Source organism: Oryctolagus cuniculus, chromosome 1 (genome assembly GCF_964237555.1).
Source record: "Oryctolagus cuniculus chromosome 1, mOryCun1.1, whole genome shotgun sequence".
Classification (NCBI taxonomy): domain Eukaryota; kingdom Metazoa; phylum Chordata; class Mammalia; order Lagomorpha; family Leporidae; genus Oryctolagus; species Oryctolagus cuniculus.
The window spans coordinates 226,100,950-226,120,816 of record NC_091432.1 but is presented as its reverse complement, the minus strand read 5'-3'; the positions used below and the strand labels follow the sequence as shown (position 1 = coordinate 226,120,816).

Here is a 19,867-nt window from a genome sequence, read left to right as displayed (position 1 = left end):
ATCACCGTAGGTTAGCTGGCATTTTCTAGAACTGTATATAAATAGACTCACGCAGTAAATACTCCCATTTTTTGTCTGACTTCTTACACTCAAAATAATTCTCTGAGAGTCACATCGATTGTGTTTGTATCGACAGCTCATTCCTTTTTCATTGCTGAGTAGTATCCTGATGAACAAGTACACCACATGTGTCTGCTCATTCAGCTGTTGATGGACATTTCGGTTGCTATGAGCCTTATATATCTGTATTTGCAAGAATATATACTTTCATTTCTCTGGGGTGTCTACCTAGGAGTGGAATGGCTGTTTAACTTTTTACAATTTTCCAAAGTAGTTGTACCATTTTATATTCCCACCACAGTGGGGATTCCACATAAATGTCTTCATCCAACTGTTAAGTATCAACCTCCTGCCGTATACAGAAGTTATTCTATCCATGTGAACTTTAAAAGTCCCCTCCTCAAACTAATCAAGTATATATTGAATATCTAGCATATGGGAATAACACCCACCTGTGCTACACCATGTATTTCTCGGAGCAATGCTGCTGGATGTACATTACTTTCCCATTTCACAGATGAGGAAATGGAGGCATAGATGAAGCACACGACTTTGAGCACACGTCAGTCTCATGCTTAAGCCCTTTTTCTCCTACAATAACATTGCTCTCATCCCATGCTGAAATGAGAGAGGCCCCTATACAACTGTACAAAATCAGTCCTGAAGACACGGCCACGCTGTGAAAACAACAACAACAAGCACAATTCTTGATGGCTTCTTGACCATTATGGGAAGCTGGGAAGCCCTATTCAGGTCTGGGACTTCCTGCTGTGGTTACCCCAAACTCCCAGGCAGAACACAGATTCCTAGGGCCAGAAGCACGGAAGCGGCTGACACGACAGACAGGCTCCACCAAAGAGCCTCTCTCTGACCTTGCCTACGTGCTTCTCACCTGCACACGGCCCGTCCACACCGAATGCAGGTGCTCAGGTTCTTGTGCCTGACACGCTCCATCCCGCATCTCTATCTACCGGCATCCTCCCACCTTTGCTCCAGCAGGCATTTGTGGAGAGAAAGAACACGGTTTGTACGCAGAAGTGGGTTCAAATTCTGACTTAACGGCTTCCCGGTTCGGTGGGCAAGTCACTTTGATTCTGTTCGCTTTATTTGCGAGCTCGGTCTGAGCGACTTCACCAAGTTGGGAGAGGTAGGCCAGAGCTTGTACCTCAGCCACTTACGGAACAAGTCTCACTCTTCTTAACTTTAAAGTGGAGACAGCATCACACTTTAAACTTTGGGCACAGCATTGTGGTATAATGGGTTAACCCGCCACCTGCAATGCTGCCATCCCATAGGGGCACCGGATGGAGTACCGGCTGCTCCACTTCCAACCCAGGTCCCTACTAATGCGCCTGGGAAAGCAATGGGAGATAGCTCAAGTCCTTGGGTCCCTGCTACCCATGTGGGAGACCTGGAAGAAGCTCCTGGATCCTGGCTTCAGCCTGGCCCAGCCCCAGCCATTGTGGCCATTTGGGGAGTAAACCAGCAGATGTAAGGTCTGTCTCTCCCTCTCTCTTTCTGTAACAGTACCTTTCAAATAGGTAAAAATAGAGCTTTGAAAAAAAGATTGATGTAAGGATTAGCGATTGTATCCCATATATACCACCACTTTCTCTAAGACTCTGATCTTTCTCACCTTTGAAAAAAGAATTCCCAGAATTCCATCAACCTGTGAATACAGGGAATGGATTCCTTCAAAACCTTGCTCTCCATCTCCACATCCTCAAAGTGCCGACGATGACACTTTGCTTCGCTCAGCCTCAGCTTACCCAGCTGTAACACAGCCTTTCCCTTCTTCATCCAGGATGCTTGGCAGGGACCAGTGGCCACCTGTGTCTCCTCTGCTCCCCACGCTGAATCGCAATGACTCACTATACGCGAAAGGACTTTTCGAGTTCACACGTAATCCTTGTTGAACTTCACAGCTGTTAAGAAGACTGTTGGCACGTTGGGGTGATTTGCATACACAATCCTCCAATGACCCCTAGACTGTGAACTCTACGGGAAGACACCATGTATGCTGGATTCGGGTTAGCCACAGCCCTTCTTCCCACTGTCCGTGTTGGTTTTCACAGCATTTACCACCACCTGGCTTTAGCTTCTCATTTGTTTATACGGCCCAACTAGACGGCAGGCTGCATGAGAGCAAGGATCTTGTCCCCATGTCTAAAACTGGCGGCACTTGAGGCGCGCGCGTGCGCGTGCACACACACACACACACACTACACATGGATCGTGTTCTTAAGCAAGTTTACACAAGTCCCTGGTACAAGGTCCTTTTCCAGTCTCAGAAACTCAAGACAAGGGAATCAAGTGAGGCTCTTACCTCCCATCTACATATTCCCCGATATATTTGCTTCCTATGTACTCCATGGCACCTGCTTCTGGCTTCCAGACGTTGGGCTCCGGAATCCCAGTGCTTACGATATCACTATGACAACCAGGAGCGATGGGCGGAGCCGACGCGAAGCCCCGCCCCGGGGTCGCGGCGTTCTGCACGGCATTGCGCACGCTCCGACGCTCGCGGTTGGGCAGAGCAGCGCGCCTGCGTGCCGGTGGCTGCGCATGCGCAGTGGCTGCTGTGGCCCTCGGCGGCCGTAAAGGGGACTTCAAGGAGACGGCGGCGACGCTGCTGAGGGCTTCTCCTCAGGGTCGGGGCTGCAGCCGTCATGCCGGGGATAGTGGAACTGCCTACTCTGGAGGAGCTGAAAGTGCAGGAGGTGAGGCTCGTCCGGAAGACAGGCACGCGGGGCATAGGGTTGCCGCTTTCCGGGCCTGGGCCCAGCGCTCAGAGGTGTCGCCTCAGAGGACGCTGGGTCCCGGATCCCTCCGTCCCCGCCCCCGGTTCCCCGCACCCCAGCGCAGACTGAGGCCGGGCCGTGAGCTCCACCGCCCCAGAAGTCTGCCCGCCGCGCACCGCCGCCCCCACCGCGACCTGCGTCTCCTTCCGTGAACAGGGGTGCTTTAGCTTAAGCATCAAGCAGGACCGCTTAGCTCACCCTGTCTGCCCTTCCTCAGACCTCTCTGCCCAGGGCTCGCGGCCGAGGCGGAGAGTCCCCTTAAAGTAGTGTCACAGCCGCGGAGCGCGTTGGAGCCGAGCTGGGAGGCCCCGGGACAATGAGAGTCGTGGGGAGGGCGCTCGCCCACAGCAGTGGCTGGATGCTTGGTAAGAGGACCAGGCGCAGCCTCCCGGTAGTCAGGGCTGGGTCTGTTCGCATCCCTACTTCGTACACGTGCACTGACGTGTAACCCCTGCTCTCCTCGAGTTTATAATCTGCTAGGGAGACAGGACGCTAATAACGAACTTAACATATGCGTGTATGAGCCAGAGCCTCCCAGGCAAACTGTAACGTGGGGGTTTCTGTGTGACAGATCCGAAGCAGGCCCTGAGAGTCAGAGAGGCTGGCCAAGGTCAGCCAGCTGGTCCGTGGTGGAGCTGGAAGGGGAACCCAGGTCTGGCTTAGCAACGAGTGTGCTCTGGGCAGAAGCGCAAAGCAGCCGCAGGCTGAGCAGAACCTGGGTATGGGGGGAGCCAGGTGCCGCTCAGGGTGATCTGGTGGCTCAGGGTGATCTGGTGTCGGGTAGCAGCAGGTGCTGAGACTGGCTGCTACCTTGTGCTGAGAGAGTTTGGAGGCAGCTTCCACGAGGCCGGACCGGGCAGTTTGGCCTTTGCCCCCTGAGAGTGAGGTGAAGGGTATTTTATTTTTGTTGGCTTGCTTGTTCATTTCTTTTTAAAAATTTATTTGTTTGAAAGGCAGAGTGACAGAAATAGATCCTCCATCCGCTGGTTCACTCCCCCAACAGCTGCAAACGCCAGGACGAAGCCACGAACCTGGAACTCCATCCGTGGGCAAGGGCCCACGTCCTTGGGCCGTCTTCAGCTGCTTTTCCAGGCCTGTGAGCAGGGAGCTGGATTGGAAGCTGCGCAGCTGGACTTGAGCTGGTGCTCTGCTATGGGAGGCCGCCTTGGTAGGCCGCAGCTTAACCTCCTGTGCCAAAGCGCTGGCCCCATGGTGCAGATTTTAAGGCAGAAGAGTGTCGTGGCAGGACTGAATAGTAGAAAGAACAGGCTGTGTTAAAGGAGAAGGAGTGCAAGATAAAAAATTACGTGCCAGAAGTTACATTCCAGGCACCATGTCCGGTGTTTTACCTTCATGACCTCATTGAATCTCTATGCCTGTGAGAAGGGCATGCAGATAAAGGAATCGCTTGCCGTGTTCAGGCACTCACAGGAAAGTGACATTTACTGGAAGTTAGCAGGAGGGTGCTGCCCAGAGCCAGCCTGCCTGTCTGTTGCCCCACCATGGAACTGAGTTAATCTTGAGTTGCTGTATTTTCTGTTAGGATTTTCATTTCGCTTAGCAAACCCTGAGGTTCTACTTCATGCAAGCGTTCTCTTAGGATAAACTTGTCTTTAGGGGTCACACAGTTGAATTGAGAAAGAAGGTAATGACATAAACAGCTAAAATGTAGACAGGGTATGATTAAACACCATGGAAGAGGGGCAGATGTGGTTTAAAAAGTAGGATTGGAGGTGGGTCTAACATCTAGGTCTCGTCTAGGTCTCGTTGTCCAGTCACCTTGGTGGGGCAGTGTTAGCATTTGCAGACACAGTTATTTTATTTGTAAATGAGGTGATCCCAGCCGGTAAAGCCTCTGAGGCTATAAAGGCAACAGAGGACATACCTGTTGGGCACAGTGTAAGGTGTGGTAAGTGGCTTTTGAAGAAGCGTTTATGGGCAGAGAAGGAGAGAAGAACTTTCTAGGCGTTGGGAGGATCTGAGCAGATAAGGGGATGGGGAAATGCAGGGCCCACAAATGGATGTGGGACCAGTGAAGGAGTGTTTTAAGAGAACAGCAAGGAATTGCTTTTGGAAGTGTGGGAGGAAAAGGCTTTGAATACCCAGTAAGAAATTTAGGCTTTATTTTGCTGGTAAAGCTAAATCCTTTGATGGTTTGTTTGCTGATTGGTTTTAAGAGCAGGGTAAAAGAATTGTCATCTAGGAAGATCACTTCAGTGACTCTGAAGACTAGAAGAGAGGAAAAGAAAACAGGAGGGGCTGGCAGAGTGCTGCGGTGGGTGAAGCTGCCGCCTGCAGTGCCAGCGTCCCATGGGAGCGCACGTTCGAGTCCCGGCTGCTCCATCTGATCCAGCTCCCTGCTAATGTGCCTGGGAAGGCAGCAGCAGATGGCCTAAGTCCTTGGGCCCCTGCACCCATGTGGCAGACCCACATGGAGCTCCAGATTCCTGGCCTTGGCCTGGTCCAGCTCTGGCTGTTGCAACCATTTGGGGAGTGAACCAGTGGATGTAAGGTATCTCTCTGTGTCTCTACTTGTAACTCTGCCTTTCAAATAAATATTTTTTTAAAAAAACAAAGCAAGAGATCAGTTTTGGCAGCTGTTAAAATAATTGAGCAGAATATATATATATATATATATTTTTTTTTTTTTTTTTTTTTTTGACAGGCAGAGTTAGAGACAGAGAGAAAGGTCTTCCTTTTCCATTGGTTCAGCCCCCAGTGGCCGCTGCGGCCAGCACGCTGCGCCGATCCGAAGCCAGGAGCCAGGTGCTTCCCCTGGTCTCCCATGTGGGTGCAGAGCCCAAGGACTTGGGCTATCCTCCACTGCCCTCCCAGGCCACAGCAGAGAGCTGGATTGGAAGAGGAGCAACCGGGACAGAATCCAGCGCCCTGACCAGGACTAGAACCTGGGGTGCCGGCACCGCTGGCGGAGGATTAGCCTAGTGAGCCGCGGCGCCGGCTTTTTTTTTTTTTTTTTTTTAAGGTTTTTTTTATTTGAGAGTTAGAGTTACAGACAGAGGGAGAACCAGAGAAAGGTCTTCCACCTGCTGGTTCACTCCTCTAAATGGCTGGAATGGCCAGAGCTGAGCCGATCCGAAGCCAAGAACCAGGAACTTTTTTTTGGGTCTCCCATGTGGGTGTAGGAACCCAAGCACTTGGGCCATCTTCTGCTTTCCCAGGCCATAAGCAAAGAGCTGGGTCAGAGGAGGAGGAGCCGGGACACAAACCAGCACACATATGAGATGCTGGCGCCATAGGCAGAGGCTTAGCCTGCTACATACACCACAGTGCCGGACCCCTCATCTTTTCTTGCCTTTTATCTTACTGCTAACCTAGCTGTGAAGAATGTATAAAAATAAAATTATGGGATATTTTCACATTAAAATTCTGAATTTTACAAATTAACTCCAGTACTGTCTTAAAGCATAAGACACCGTAATAGACTAGATTGTATTCTAGAAATCCTCTGGGTCCGTTTCAGGAAATTGTGAATGCTGTATGTTGTATTCATAGGTTCAAGGAAGAGAAGCCTGAAAATGTCAGTCTTTCCTGGTGGAGAAAGCAACAACAGTAAAGCAAAGCCAGTTCAGTTTAGAAAGGCGCCTCCCTAACAGGACCATCCTGACAGCTCCACTCCAAGTACCAGGAGCAGGTGTCTTCCCAAAGTGCTCCAAAGTGCACTAAGAGGTGAGGTTGCCGACCCTCCTTGCTGGTCGTCTGTATTGTCTTGGAGGATTTGATCAGAGCAGAAAGAGAAGAGGAAGACATAAAAATATTACTATCAGGGAGAGAAAGTGTTTTTATTTGCAAATGATAGTTTTTCCAACAATCCTTTGAGTTTTGTGTCAGAACTCACAGAAGTTCACTGAGAAGGTTAGAGTATACAGTGTACAAGCCAGCAGTAAATAGTTTGAAATGCAACAGGGGAAGAATCCTAAATCTGAGGAATAAACAAGAAATGTGCAAGGTCCCTCCGTGAAGGAAATTATAATTTTGACAGAAGGACAAGAATGACCCGAGTTTGAATAAATGGAGGGAAACACTACATTCTGAATGAGTACGTGTCAGTTCAGTATCATCGCGCCGAGAACTGCTGTTTCTCCATTGCCTGCTACCTGTGCTTGACGCTGTTTGGAGTGCTTTGGTGTATCCAGAGTAAACCTTCCATGTAATTACCGCTTAATGCAGGGCAGTTGACATCTTTACTGCATCTCTGTGGGAAACAGAATGCCTGCCCTCTTGGAGCTTCTGGTGTAGACCTCATGAGTGCAGACTGCTGCTGGCTCGCCCATGGGATGATTAGGGAAGGGTTCTCTGGGGACAGGAAATCTGAGCAGCGACCCAGTACAGGTTGAGCATCCCTAATCCAGAAACCACGATTCCAGAATGCTCCAGAATCTGAAACCTTTTGTTCACTGACATGCCACAAGTAGAGAACTTCACAGCTAACATCATGCATGGGTCACAGTCAGAACACAGGCACACTGAAAAGATTGTGTGAAGAAGGTATTATATGAAACATGATGAATGTCATGTGTAGATGTGGAGCCCATCCTCAAGACATCCTGTTATGTACATGCACATACTCCAGAATCTGAAAGAATTCCCAAATCCAAACACTTCTGATCCCAAACATTTTAGAAAAGGGATGCTCAACCTATTTTATAAAAGTTTTCTGAATTGACATGTAACTAATTGTAACACATTGCAAGTTTTGAGAGAGGATGTTCATCTGAGAGGGTAGCCAAGATGGTTTTGCAAAGGAAGAATGAGGAAGATGGTTCTGTCTGATAACACAGTGGCCTGGTCAGTTACAGTATTAAAACATCGTGTATTGGGACAGAAAAACAGTACGTACGGGAAAGGGGCCCGCAGGACTCACTGCAGCAGCTCTCCGGGGGGAATCCCTTTTCTGCCAAGGGCCATTTGAATATTTATAATGTCATTTGCAGGCCACACAGAATGATCCACTTACAAATTAGCCTGCTGTAGCTTTATGGAATTTCAAGTCCCACCTGGGGTTGCCTTGGCAGAGACAGACCAAATGGTTTTGCGAGCTTCATGCCATACCTGGGCTGGATGTTGCCCACCCCTGCCTAGGCCCTGGACTAGCCACGGGTCCCCAAAATGAGTTCCTGTACTACACTGTTGCTTCCCAAGAAGATATGTGGGAATGCAAGTGAGAGAGACTGGTGGCGCTACAGGGATAGAAACCTGGGATCTGCTCTTAGTTGAAATTTTTTTTTAATTTTCAGATTTTCATATTAATAACTTTCTAGACTAGATATTCTGATTCCTTCCAATCTCACCTTCTTTGATTCTCTGGTCCTCTGGGAGTTTTTTAATCCTACTTTTTTTTTTGTAAAAGATTTATTTTTTTTATTTGAAAGAGTTACAGAGAGAGGTAGACAGAGGTCTTCCATCCGCTGGTTCACTCCCTAGATGGCCGCAACAGCTAGAGCTGCACCGATCAGGAGCCAGGAGCCTCTTCCAGGTTTCCCACATGAGTGCAGGGGCCCAAGGACTTGGGCCATCTTCCACTGCTTTCCCAGGCCATAGCAGAGAGCTGGACCGGAAGTGGAGCAGCTGGGTCTTGAACCGGCGCCCATATTGGATGCTGGCGCTTCAGGCCAGGGCGTTAACGTGCTGCGCCACAGCGCTGGCCCCAATCCTTCTGCTCTAATTACATTCCTGGAGCAGAAACCCAGTGAAAGCTCTGCTGAGTTGCTTCCTCCCACTCTGGCCGAGAAGCTGCATTCCTACTTTATAGAAAGATTGTTCCAGGGCTGCCATTTCTCCATCTCTAAAAATGGAGATGGTGACAGCAGCTAGTGAGGTTATTGTAAAAGAGAAGAAAATAATCCGTGTGAAAGGGCTTTGTGATCATTGAAGCACCGTAGATCGCACAGAATTATCACGCCAGCCCCATCTTTAACTTTCTTGGTAAAGTCGCTCCCTTTGCATTGCCTCTATTTTGAGCAGCTTGAGGTCAAGTTGAAGAAGTGACGCAGTCTGCGATCTTTGTCTGTCGTTCCTTTCCTAGGTTAAAGTCAGTTCTTCGGTGCTTAAAGCTGCGGCCCATCACTATGGAGCTCAGTGTGACAAGCCCAACAAGGAGTTCATGCTCTGCCGCTGGGAGGAGAAAGACCCCAGGAGGTGTTTAGAGGAAGGCAAGCTGGTCAACAAGTGCGCTTTGGACTTCTTCAGGTAAGAGTCTCTCGGGGTCTGTGCCTGTCTGCCCGAAAGATCGCTGTCTTCTCACATGAGTAAGGGAACGTTTAGCTGATGGAAAGACAATCTTCAGTAGAAAGTGTGCAGGCCTTGAAGTCGTAGACCAAGGTAAGCGCTCAATAAATGATAGTAATTCTGGGTTTTATTTTTATTACATGGCAAGTTCCTTTGTCCCATGAGTCTAGGTTTCCACCCATCTCGGGGCCCAGAGACACAGTTCGGCACGGTGTTGGTCAGCAGCCAGGCACGGGGCTGTCGCCATCAGAACATACAACTGTGAGGAACAGAAAAGTGTGCTCAGAGTCCTGTAGGCCGCTGTGCTTGGTACGTTAGTAAAAAAATCCAGATTGTGCGATTGTAGAAAAATGTTTTCACAACTACATTTGTTAGAGCTTGATTAAAAGGGACAGAAACGGGCCAGCGCCGTGGCTCACTTGGTTAATCCTCCACCTGCGGTGCTGGCATCCCATATGCGCACTGGGTTCTAGTCCCGGTTGCTCCTCTTCCAGTCCAGCCCTCTGCTGTGGCCCGGGAGTGCAATGGAGGATGGCCCAGGTGCTTGGGCCCTGCACCCGCAAGGAAGACCAGGAGGAAGCACCTGGCTCCTGGCTTCGGATTGGTGCAGCGCCAGCTGTAGCATTCATTTGGGGAGTAAGGAAGACCTTTCTCTCTGTCTCTCCTTCTCACTGTCTGTAACTCTGCCTGTCAAATAAATAAATAATAATAAAAGGGACAGAAACCGAACTCCCAGAAAACTGGCTCTTGTAACTGTGAAGTCCAGAAAGAGGCCTGGCGTGGGACAGGGCTGGAGTCAGCATTTCGTAACTATGTGATGTTCTTTTGCCACTCTTCTTACAATCTCCTAGTTCTGCTTTTCCCTGTTGGCCTTGTTTTCGAAGAGACTCTCCCCTTGCGGTAGCAGAATTGGCCGCCAGTCACCCCAGGCTGCTCTTCTGCTTGCTTAGCAAGCCTAGACAAAGAGTGCTGTGTGTCTAGGAGCAGCAGCAGAAGCCCCCTGGCCGGCTGTCTTCCTGCGCTCGCTGTTGAACCACTTGTTCCTCGGAAGATCCAGTGCAGTGACTGGGCAGGCCTCAAGTGCGGAGTAGACGCAGTTTCATCCAAACCACGTTGCCGAGAGACAGGGAGGGGTTGTTCCCCAAAGGAAATGCAGAGGGCTCCTGTAGAAGAATAGGGAATGGCTGCTGGCCGGGCAGAAACCACAGCTGTCCGCTCTCGTGACGTCAGAGGAGAAAACGAAATACCTCGGCATAATAGCTGCGCTCTGTTTCTTGCTTCTGCTGTCTTTGTCCACATGCGGGGACATTTTTGTGGTGATAGTCATAGTATGTGTGTGTTTAAAATTCATTTTTCAGTTGGGGCTGTTGAAAACGTTCTTTCAAGTTGCTGTGTAGTCCTTATGGCCATTTTTAATGGCTATATACTATTCTGTCAATAGATAAAACCAACCTAAAAATGCCTTCCCGTTCTTGTTAATGAACATCATTGATGATTAAGTTTATTATTTTAGATAAATTGCAGTGATTACATGATTACATTTGTGTGTAGCTCTTTTTTATCTTTTAATTACTTTGGTATAAATTTCCCCACTGTAAGATTATTCTATAAAAGACTTGATTATTAATTATGACTCCAGATCTTTATTGCCTTTTTTTAAGTTCAGTCAATGTATGTTGTCCTCAGCACTGCATCCTGGTATGCATATTATTTAAATATTTAAATATCTGAAGATATAACATGGTCATTTTATTATGCTTGATTTTGCATTTATTTGATTGCTAGCTTCATTGTGTATGTTTATTTTAAGTTTTTTTCTTTTAAGATTTTTTAATTAATTAATTTATTTGAAAGCTACAGTTACAGAGGGGGAGAGGCAGAGAAAGAGAGAGAAAGATTGATTTTCCATCTGTTAGTTCACTTCCCAAATGGCTGTAAAGGCCAGGGCTGGGCCAGACCGAAGCCAGGAGCCAGAAGCTGCTTCTGAGTCTCCCATGTTGGGTGCAGGGTCCCAAGCCCTTGGGTCATCTTCCACTGCTTTCCCAGATGCATTAGCAGGGAGCTGGATCAAGAGCGTAGCAGCTGGGTCTCTAGTTGCTGCTCACATGGGCTGTGGACACTGCAGGCAACAGCTTTACCTGCTACACCAGAGCTCCAAACCCTAAATGCTTTATTTTTTAAGAGAGTATCAGCAAGGCATTTTATCGATGGCCCAGAGGTAGTATGGTTTAAGTGGAAAATGCTTGAATTTACTGTTTATTTTCATTTTTTATTTCAAAGGCAGAGAGAGAAAAATCTTCCATCCACTGGTTTATTCCCCAAATGTCTGCAACACCAAGGCTGGGCTAGGCCGAAGTCAGGAACCCCAAACTCTGCCCAGGTCTCCCATGTGGGTGGCAACCACCCAACCACTTGAGCCATTGCCTGCTGCCCCCAAGGTGCACATTAGTGGGAAGCAGAAAGTGAAGTTGGGACTTGAACCCAGAGACTCTGATATGGGATGTGGGTGTTCCAAGCCGTGTCTTAACTACCACACACCAGCACTGGGATTTGAGCTGCCTCTGTGAGAGGAATTTGTTGCTGTGTAAGGTGCTAGTTGCAGGCATTAGTAGATAACTGTCTATCAGGTGTGAGCAAGGGTTCAGTACAGGGATCTGCATGACTAGACTGCCACAGTATTTTGGAGGAATATAAAACTCCTGTTGGAGACAATAGCTTCCTGCCATAATGATTCTCCAGTAGAGGTTAGGGCAGGTGCACGTTAAGATTAGAACGCCTGGGCGGGTACCTAGGACACTGGCAGCATTGGTGGACTCCGAGGAGGGGAACTGAGTGGCTGGAGGGCAGGACTGGAAGGCAGATTTTTCACTCTGAAAGTCTGCCTTCCTGAGACATGCTAACTAGCATGCAGGTGTTGAGAGCACAGCCAGATGCCTGGAGTATGGCAGGTAGAATCTTCATCCTTATTATTCTGCTGGCGGGGAGGGGCTCTGGATTTCTTCCGCTGCTACACGTATGGCTGTTACATAAAATCATGGTGGTTTGGCCTTGTCTGAGTTTGCAAGCGAGGTTGCCTAATAAGAGAATGGTGGTTTCACAACATAACTAAAGCCTTTGTCCCTTTTATACATAAAAGTTGTATTTTCTCCAGCCATTTTTCATGGCCCAAAAATCAACTACATGCAACCTGCTTCTTAACAGAGAGCACCAAGTAGAATTGAACTTCCTGCTTGTTAGCAAGGACTAATCTCTACTGCATGCTAACTGCGTGGAGACCACACACATTCAAGGAGCGCTGAGAAGCCCTGGTATCTGCTTTTTAGTTTGTGTGTTTGCTGTTTCTGGTTCTGTCCCGTCCTCTGCCGTTGTCTGTCCCTTTACTTTCCTGCAGTATTCCCATTGCTCCCTGTGCCTCCTTGCCTTCTAAGTGTGTTGGCAGATTCTCTTTAGAGCCAGATCGAAAGAAAAGAATAGGGGCTTGTGCTGTGGTGCAGGGGGTTAAGCTGCCATATCCCGAGTGCTAGCTTTGAATCTCGGGTGCTCCACTACCAGTCCAGCTTCCCACCTGGGAAAGCAGCAGATGATGGCCAAGTGCCTCAGCCCCTGCCACCCATCTGGGAGACGCAGATGTGGTTCCTAGCTCCTGGCTTCAGCCTTGCCCAGCTCTGGCCTTTGCAGCCATTTGAAGAGTAAACCAGCAGATGGATGAAATCTCTCTCCCTCTCTCCCTCCCCCCATCACTCTGTCTTTCAAATAACTACAAATAATAAATGGGTCCAATTGAGGAGTTCCTCACAGAGTGATCGTGAGTCTTAAGCCACTGTGTTTCCTTTTTGCTGCATAAAGGCATCGGGTTTTGCTCCTCACAGATCTCTTGTTTTTACTTACTGGTTTTCCTCTTCAAAGTTTTGAAGTTGTCTTGTGAAGTAAGAGTATTTACTCCCATACCTTTTAGAAAGCAGGCCTATGTTGGGGCTGGTGCTGTGGTGTAGTAGGTTAAGCCTCTGCCTGTGGTGCCAGCAACCCTTATGGGCACTGGTTCAAGTCCTGGCTGCTCCACTTCCTATCCAGCTCTCTGCAAAGGCCTGGGAAAGCAGTGGAAGATGGCCCAAGTGCTTGGGCCCCTGCATCCACATAGGAGACCCAGAAGAAGCTCCTGGCTTCGGATCGGCCCAGCTTCAGATGTTGTGGCCATTTGGGGTGTGAACCAGCAGATGGAAGACCTCTCTCTTTGTCTGTAACTCTGCCTCTCAAATAATTAAATAAATCTTAAAGAGAAAATGGTCTATGTGTTTGAGACCTGTACCTGCTTTTTCTCCACCTTTCTGTATTTCATTGTTTTGTAGAGTCCACAACCTAACCTCACCCTCCTTTTCAGGCAGATAAAGCGCCACTGTGCTGAGCCTTTTACAGAGTATTGGACCTGCATCGATTATTCCAACCTGCAGTTGTTCCGTCACTGTCGCAAGCAGCAGGCCAAGTTTGACGAGTGTGTGCTGGACAAGCTGGGTTGGGTGCGGCCGGACCTGGGAGAACTGTCAAAGGTAAGGAGGCTCCTGCAGGTCTCGCCCTCTGAGGCGCGGGTGAGGTGATGGCAGAGAGTGGCCGGCAAGGCGGCAGTGAGAACAGGCATAACGTGAGCAACACGAACTCCCAAACGGATCGCCTAGGAGGAGGTGATTATACACAGCCAGGCGGGAGTACTTTCAGTGGGAGGAGTCCTCGAGGGGGTTCCAGCACGGGCAGACCTGATTCTAGTCAAAGTCAGAAGGAGTAGAGGAGGGCGGGCAGAGAGTCAGTGCAGCACCGGTGGTCGGCCCCATCTCTGAGGCTATCCTAGAACTCAGGTTCAATGGCGAAATAGGGTCAGGGTTGCAAAAAAGAAAGTCCTGCCTGGAGGTACAAGGTGTGTTTTCCTACTGTGTTTCCTGCCTTACTCGTGATACCGTCTGTTGAAATATCAGAGCTGGAAACCTGCATGCTTATTTCCAACTCTGTACTCTTTAAGATTTATTAATTTGAAAGGGAGGGAGGGACAGATTGATTGATTGATTGATTCCATCCACTGGTTCACTCCCCAAATGGCCACTTCAGCCTGGGCTGGGTCAGAATGAAGCCAAGATCTTGGAACTTCATCATTGTCTACTACTTGGGTGTCAGGGACGCAGGTACTTGGGCCATCTTCTATCTCCCCAGGTGCATTAGCAGGGAGCTGGATCAGAAGTGGAGCAGCCGGGGCTTGACCCAGGACTCCTTTGGGATGCCGGTGTCATAGTCAGTGGCTTAGCCCGCTACACTTCAATGCCTGTAGATCAGCGTCTCCTAATGCGGTTTTTGAGTCCTCTCACTGGCTCCTCCTTTTATTCCTGGAGAGGAGTTCTTCACGTGCAGTGTAGGAATTCTGGGAGGGGAGGGTGGGTCACCACAGTTTTTGGAAGACAGCACATGCTCTGAAATTGAAGAATTTAGGATAAAATCCTGTCTTCATTATGAGCGATCTGTGTGCAAACATCACTTTCTTGTTAAATGCCTTGTAAGGACGCCCCGTTGCTCCTGAGCTAAAGCGTCTTCTCCGTATCACGGCGTGCAGGGCCTCTTACGTCGTGACCGTTCCTGCTCAGCCTCACAGCCCTCCATTCCCGGGGGGCAGCACGGGTAGCAGGGCGTGGGGGAAACTCGGGTCGGAATGGAGACAGTGGATTTGAATCTTAATCCCACTAGTTAATTGCTATGGGATCTTGATCAAATTGCTTAGTACTCCCCCCACCACCACCTCATCTACGTAAGGCAGCCAGGAAGCCCTGCTTTCCTGTGAGGATTCCGACAGAGTTCACGGGACTCTGCAGCCCAGGGCCCGGCACGGGTCCGCAGTGAGTGTTCGTGGCCTTCCCTTTGCAGGCAGCATCCCAGGGCTGTGGGCGTGGAGCAGTGACCGGCTGACGTAGCTAGTTTGGTGTCTGATTATTTTTTTGTATCTGGAACGATTGTCTTTTCTCATTTCTGACTCATGAAAGGAGAACTAAGAAGTCCTGAAAGCCGGCGCCGCGGCTCACTAGGCTAATCCTCCACCTTGCGGCGCCGGCACACCGGGTTCTAGTCCCGGTCGGGGCGCCGGATTCTGTCCCGGTTGCCCCTCTTCCAGGCCAGCTCTCTGCTATGGCCAGGGAGTGCAGTGGAGGATGGCCCAGGTGCTTGGGCCCTGCACCCCATGGGAGACCAGGAAAAGCACCTGGATCCTGGCTCCTGCCATCGGATCAGCACGGTGCGCCGGCTGCAGCGGCGGCCATTGGAGGGTGAACCAACGGCAAAGGAAGACCTTTCTCTCTCTGTCTCTCTCTCTCACTGTCCACTCTGCCTGTCAAAAATTAAAAAAAAAAAAAGTCCTGAAAAAAGCATATTTACTCGTGAATCTTTGTGTTAATATTTAAAAAAGCCGTGCACCACAGAAAAGCATTGCTGTCTTTTTTTTTTTTTTTTTAAAGATTTTATTTATTTATTTGAGAGAGTTACACACAGTGAGAAGGAGAGACACAGAGAGAGGTCTTCCCTCCGCTGGTTCACTCCCCAAATGGCCACAATGGCTAGAGCTGTGCCAATCAGGAGCCAGGAGCTTCCTCTGGGTCTCCTATGAGGGTGCAGGGGCTCAAGCACATGGACCATCCTCCACTGCTTTCCCAGGCCATAGCAGAGAGCTGGATCAGAAGTGGAGCAGCTGGGACTCAAACTGGTGCCCGTATGGAATGCTGGCACCGCAGACGGAGGATTAACCCACTCTGCCACAGCACTGGCCCCATTGCTATCTTAACTCTTCAAAAGACTTAGCAGTTTCAGTTATCCTTGAACTCCGCGCCCAGTGTCTCTCTAGAGAGGTGGGAGGAGCTGAGAAAGCCTTTCTTTCCACCGCCTCCCCTTTCGCTTGTAGCTTCCACCCAGCGCCCTCTCCCCCCTCCCACCCCGTGTTGGCTTGGTGAATTCCTGCCGGGGTCCCAGCGCGGTCGTCCCCTCCGCTGAAGCCGAAGCTGCTGACCTGCCTGGGCAGCACTGTTCTCTCTCGCTGCCAGCCCCAGCTTCCTCATAATCATAAAGCAGTCCATGGAGCGCAGACGCCTCAGTGCTGCGTGTGCAGAATCCCTCGTTCCGGCAGCTTGGTGAGCTCCAAGTCCCATTTTACAGATGGGCTAGCACACGGAGCAGACTGCTCCCGGTCGTTCCCGCAGTCGGTGGGGTGAGCACTGTCTGCCCTATTCTCTGGGGTGGTGCAGAAGAGGCGGTTGCTTGATTCTTTTTTCTTCAGAAGTTGTCATTTGAGGGAGTCCTTGATTCCTCTAGATTCGGGAAACTGTTTTACATTGATTTCATTTATTTATTATTATTATTTTTTAATATTTTGACAGGCAGAGTGGACAGTGAGAGAGAGACAGAGAGAAAGGTCTTCCTTTGCCGTTGGTTCACCCTCCAATGGCTGCTACGGCCGGCGCGCTGCGGCCGGCACACCGCGCTGATCTGAAGGCAGGAGCCAGGTACTTATCCTGGTCTCCCATGGGGTGCAGGGCCCAAGCACTTGGGCCATCCTCCACTGCACTCCCGGGCCACAGCAGAGAGCTGGACTGGAAGAGGGGCAACCGGGACAGAATCCGGTGCCCTGAGCGGGACTAGAACCCGGTGTGCCAGTGCTGCAAGGCGGAGGATTAGCCTAGTGAGCCGCGGCGCCGGCCTACATTTATTTCAGAAATACGTTGAATTCCTTAGAGAAGCTTCAGATCCCAGTGGGAGGCATTCGAGATTACTTTGTGAATCGGTAAGGAACCAGCAGTCATGTGTGGTTCCGGCCAGGAGCCGGGAAAACTGGTTTGAAAGCAAGCAGACGAAGCGCTGTGGACTTGAAGACTTGGGTTCCAGCTCTGACACTGCCGGGCATCTTTCTCTTGGGCACGTCAGCCTGGCCCTCGTGGGTGAGCTGGAGATACACCTGCCCCGCAGGGTGCTCGCAGGGCTTGTGTGATGGGTTTGTGCAAGCTCTGTGGACAGTGCACGGGTTCTGAATTTGTGTCTGGGAAGATCAGCCCGATGCTGTGACTCGGCCTGGCTAGGACAGCAGAGGGCTCTCAGCACGGCCGCCACCCTCTGTGAACTGAGCCTGCCTCCTTGTTGCTGAGAGGACAACCTGCTGCCTCCCCGCTGAGGCTGCTGTCACCTCAGGGGATGACTGCAGATATCTCCCGTCTGTTGGACTGCAGTGCTTCACTCCCTGGCCGGGCCTGTGGGCTCAGCTCCCCAGTTCTGGCCTTGCCTCTCTCCAGGCTAGCGCTGGGGCCTACACCCAGGTTGCGTTTACTTCCCTGCTTCATCGGCACCTGTTGCCATCAGGTTAAATGGACACATCTGGGTATTGCTCAGGCCCCTTTGTCACACGGTGCTGTCGGCCAGTCTGAGTGGTGTTTAGAAGCACGGGCTTGGTTGTCCTCCTGCTGTGGGCCAGGTGGCCTCAGTGGACCTCTGCACAGGACCTCGTAGCGTGCTTGGCTAGGCGCTGGTTGAGGCCTCCGTCACCCTTCGCTCCTCGTGCAGCCGTTGCGTCCACCATTCTCAAGGTGCTATTCATCCACGTGCACGGTTTGGTTCCTCCCTAATTTCCCTGGTTGACTCCTGCTCATCTCAAGAGTAAGCTAACGTTCAGGGTGGGTTAGATGTGCAGTCCTGGCCCCCACGGGTGCGTCTCCCATCCTCCTTTTGGGAAGCCCGGGACACAGCAATCGGGAGGAGTTAGCTGATGTTGCCCTCACTGCCCTGTGAGCCGCTCGGGGACGGGGTGTGCTCCCTTCTGCGTGTCTCGTGTCTGCCGTTTGGAAGTGTCCATTCAGGCGTTAGCTGTTCTCTGTAATGTGCTGGGGCGGCGGGAGCGGAGGAGACAGCGGGAGGCATGTGTGTGGTCCTGGAGGACGCCAACCCAGCTCTCAACTCTGCTTCCTCACCCTGCCCAGGTCACGAAAGTGAAGACAGATCGACCTTTACCAGAGAATCCGTATCACTCGAGACCACGGCCGGAGCCCAACCCCGAGATAGAGGGAGACCTGAAGCCTGCCAGACACGGCAGCCGCCTTTTTTTCTGGAGCATGTGAAGAGGGGTCCCTGGCCCAGCCTCAGGCATGCGCCCAGACAGCGACTGATGAAAACGCCCATGCCATGCGCATCGACCGATAGTGTGTTCTTTCCGGGATCACAAACATTAACAAAAAAGTTAATTTATGTGACTTGGCAGTTATTCTATACCATTTCCTGTCCATTAAAAATTTTAAAGGAAACAGTTGTATTTTATTATGTTTTTTGTAACCTTTTGGCCTTTAAAGACGACTTCCCCCTCGCTGCTGCTGTTTGGGGCCCCGTCGGTCTGTGCTCTCACCCTGCTGGGAGTGGGCACTCAGCGGTGTGCCGGGGAGCGCCACCAGCCCACGGAGAGGTGGGAAGGCCTTGTTACCCGAGACAGCTCCTTGGGCATGTCTGCATTCACACTTCTCAAAACAAACGTTAAAAAATATTTAAGTTACAGAGAGAGAGCTCCCATCTGCTGATTCACTCTTCAAATGCCTACAGTGCCTGGGCCGGGCTCACAGCCTGGAGCGGGGGATGCAAGTCTCCCATGTGGGGGTGGCAGCGCCACCATTGCTGCCTCCCACACTGGCGGGAAGGTAGAGGACTCCAGCCCAGCTGTGGTGTAGGATGTGGTCGTCTTAACTGCCAAGTGTAACACCCACTGCCTGTGCCCACACCCACTCCTTGTGCCCACACCTTGGAAGTCTCAATTCTCTTCCCATCCAACATTTCAAGCCAGTTAAGTTCCCCAGGGTCGCGCGAGGGAAGCGTGCAGGAGAGAAGTGAAGAAACATCTGAGCCTGTGACGGCACAGGAGGGGCTCCTGGCCAGGTCTCATGCGGCCCCGCTCCGTTTCTGAAAGAACCGAGCTTCCCCCACTTCCCCCTGATGGCCCATCCTCGAGCGTTAGAACCCAGATGTTTTTCCTGATAGACGAGGGAGGTGGAGGCTGAGCTCCCAGCTCCAAAGCCAGGAAGTCGGGAGGTCTGAGTGTCAATTCCAACCTTGGGTGTGTTCCTTAACCTCTTGTGAGAGGTTGAAGCTAAGGACAAACCAAAGGGTACATGCTTATCTGCCTCCTGGGCAGGTTAAAGCCACAAGTGTTTATAAAGCTCTGCTTCAAAGCACCATTATGTCATTTTCCCCCCCTTCCAGTCAATGCCTTTTCACTACTAGGCTATTTCCTCTGCCTCTGACGGGACTCTCTACTCTGGGTTGTGGCTTTAAATCATGCATGACCCCACAGAAGTCCACTCCACTCTCGGGGCCTTGCTATCCTTCCCAGAGCCCTGAACAGTTACCCGGTTGGACCAGAGTCTTTGAAATGGCCTTCCAACCCTTTTTCTGGACGTCTCACTGGAAACACTGCTGGTGCAGGGTCTGTTGCCTGAAATGTTAGGACCATTGGCCACGCCCTCCTCCCCACTCCACACTGACCCTGCAGTTGAAAGCCTTTTCAGTGAGACTGACTCCCACCTGTTCTACCAGAGTCCGTTGCCAGCCATCTTTGCCTCAAATTCTCTAATGAAGACAACGATTTTGAGCAGCTGAGGGCCTCTTAGTAGACAAGCACAAGTCCTCTGATGAGTAAAGTGTGAACCCGGCTGTGTGTGGGTGCTGATGGTACCCCCAAGCCCCGCACTGCTTCCCGGCTCCCTTTTGCCCTGGCA

At 50.6% G+C, this 19,867-nt stretch overlaps 2 protein-coding genes across 2 annotated transcripts in view; one reads left to right on the top strand and one right to left on the bottom strand.

Annotated features, from left to right (window-relative positions):
- MORN5 (MORN repeat containing 5) overlaps positions 1 to 2,543 on the bottom strand; it is a 36,320-nt gene extending 33,777 nt beyond the window's left edge. The window contains exon 1 of the mRNA XM_008273368.4: positions 2,387 to 2,543. Coding sequence (XP_008271590.1) covers positions 2,387 to 2,433 — 47 coding nt within the window. The 5' untranslated portion in view covers positions 2,434 to 2,543. The remainder of the gene's footprint in view (positions 1 to 2,386) is intronic.
- On the top strand, positions 2,531 to 18,409 carry NDUFA8 (NADH:ubiquinone oxidoreductase subunit A8). Its single transcript, XM_051842178.2, has 4 exons — positions 2,531 to 2,780; positions 8,905 to 9,068; positions 13,486 to 13,651; positions 18,089 to 18,409. The coding sequence occupies exons 1-4, from the start codon at positions 2,730 to 2,732 to the stop codon at positions 18,224 to 18,226; spliced, it is 519 nt and encodes a 172-aa protein (XP_051698138.1). The 5' UTR covers positions 2,531 to 2,729; the 3' UTR covers positions 18,227 to 18,409.
- The last annotated feature ends 1,458 nt before the right edge of the window (positions 18,410 to 19,867 follow it).

What these genes read in the sequence shown, in the direction of transcription:
- NDUFA8 (XM_051842178.2), top strand. Translation starts at nt 2,730, where the DNA reads ATGCCGGGGATAGTGGAACTGCCTACTCTGGAGGAGCTGAAAGTGCAG. An exon ending in TGCGCTTTGGACTTCTTCAG is followed by an intron (nt 9,069 to 13,485) that starts GTAAGAGTCTCT and finishes CCTCCTTTTCAG; the next exon opens with GCAGATAAAGCGCCACTGTG. An exon ending in ACCTGGGAGAACTGTCAAAG is followed by an intron (nt 13,652 to 18,088) that starts GTAAGGAGGCTC and finishes CACCCTGCCCAG; the next exon opens with GTCACGAAAGTGAAGACAGA.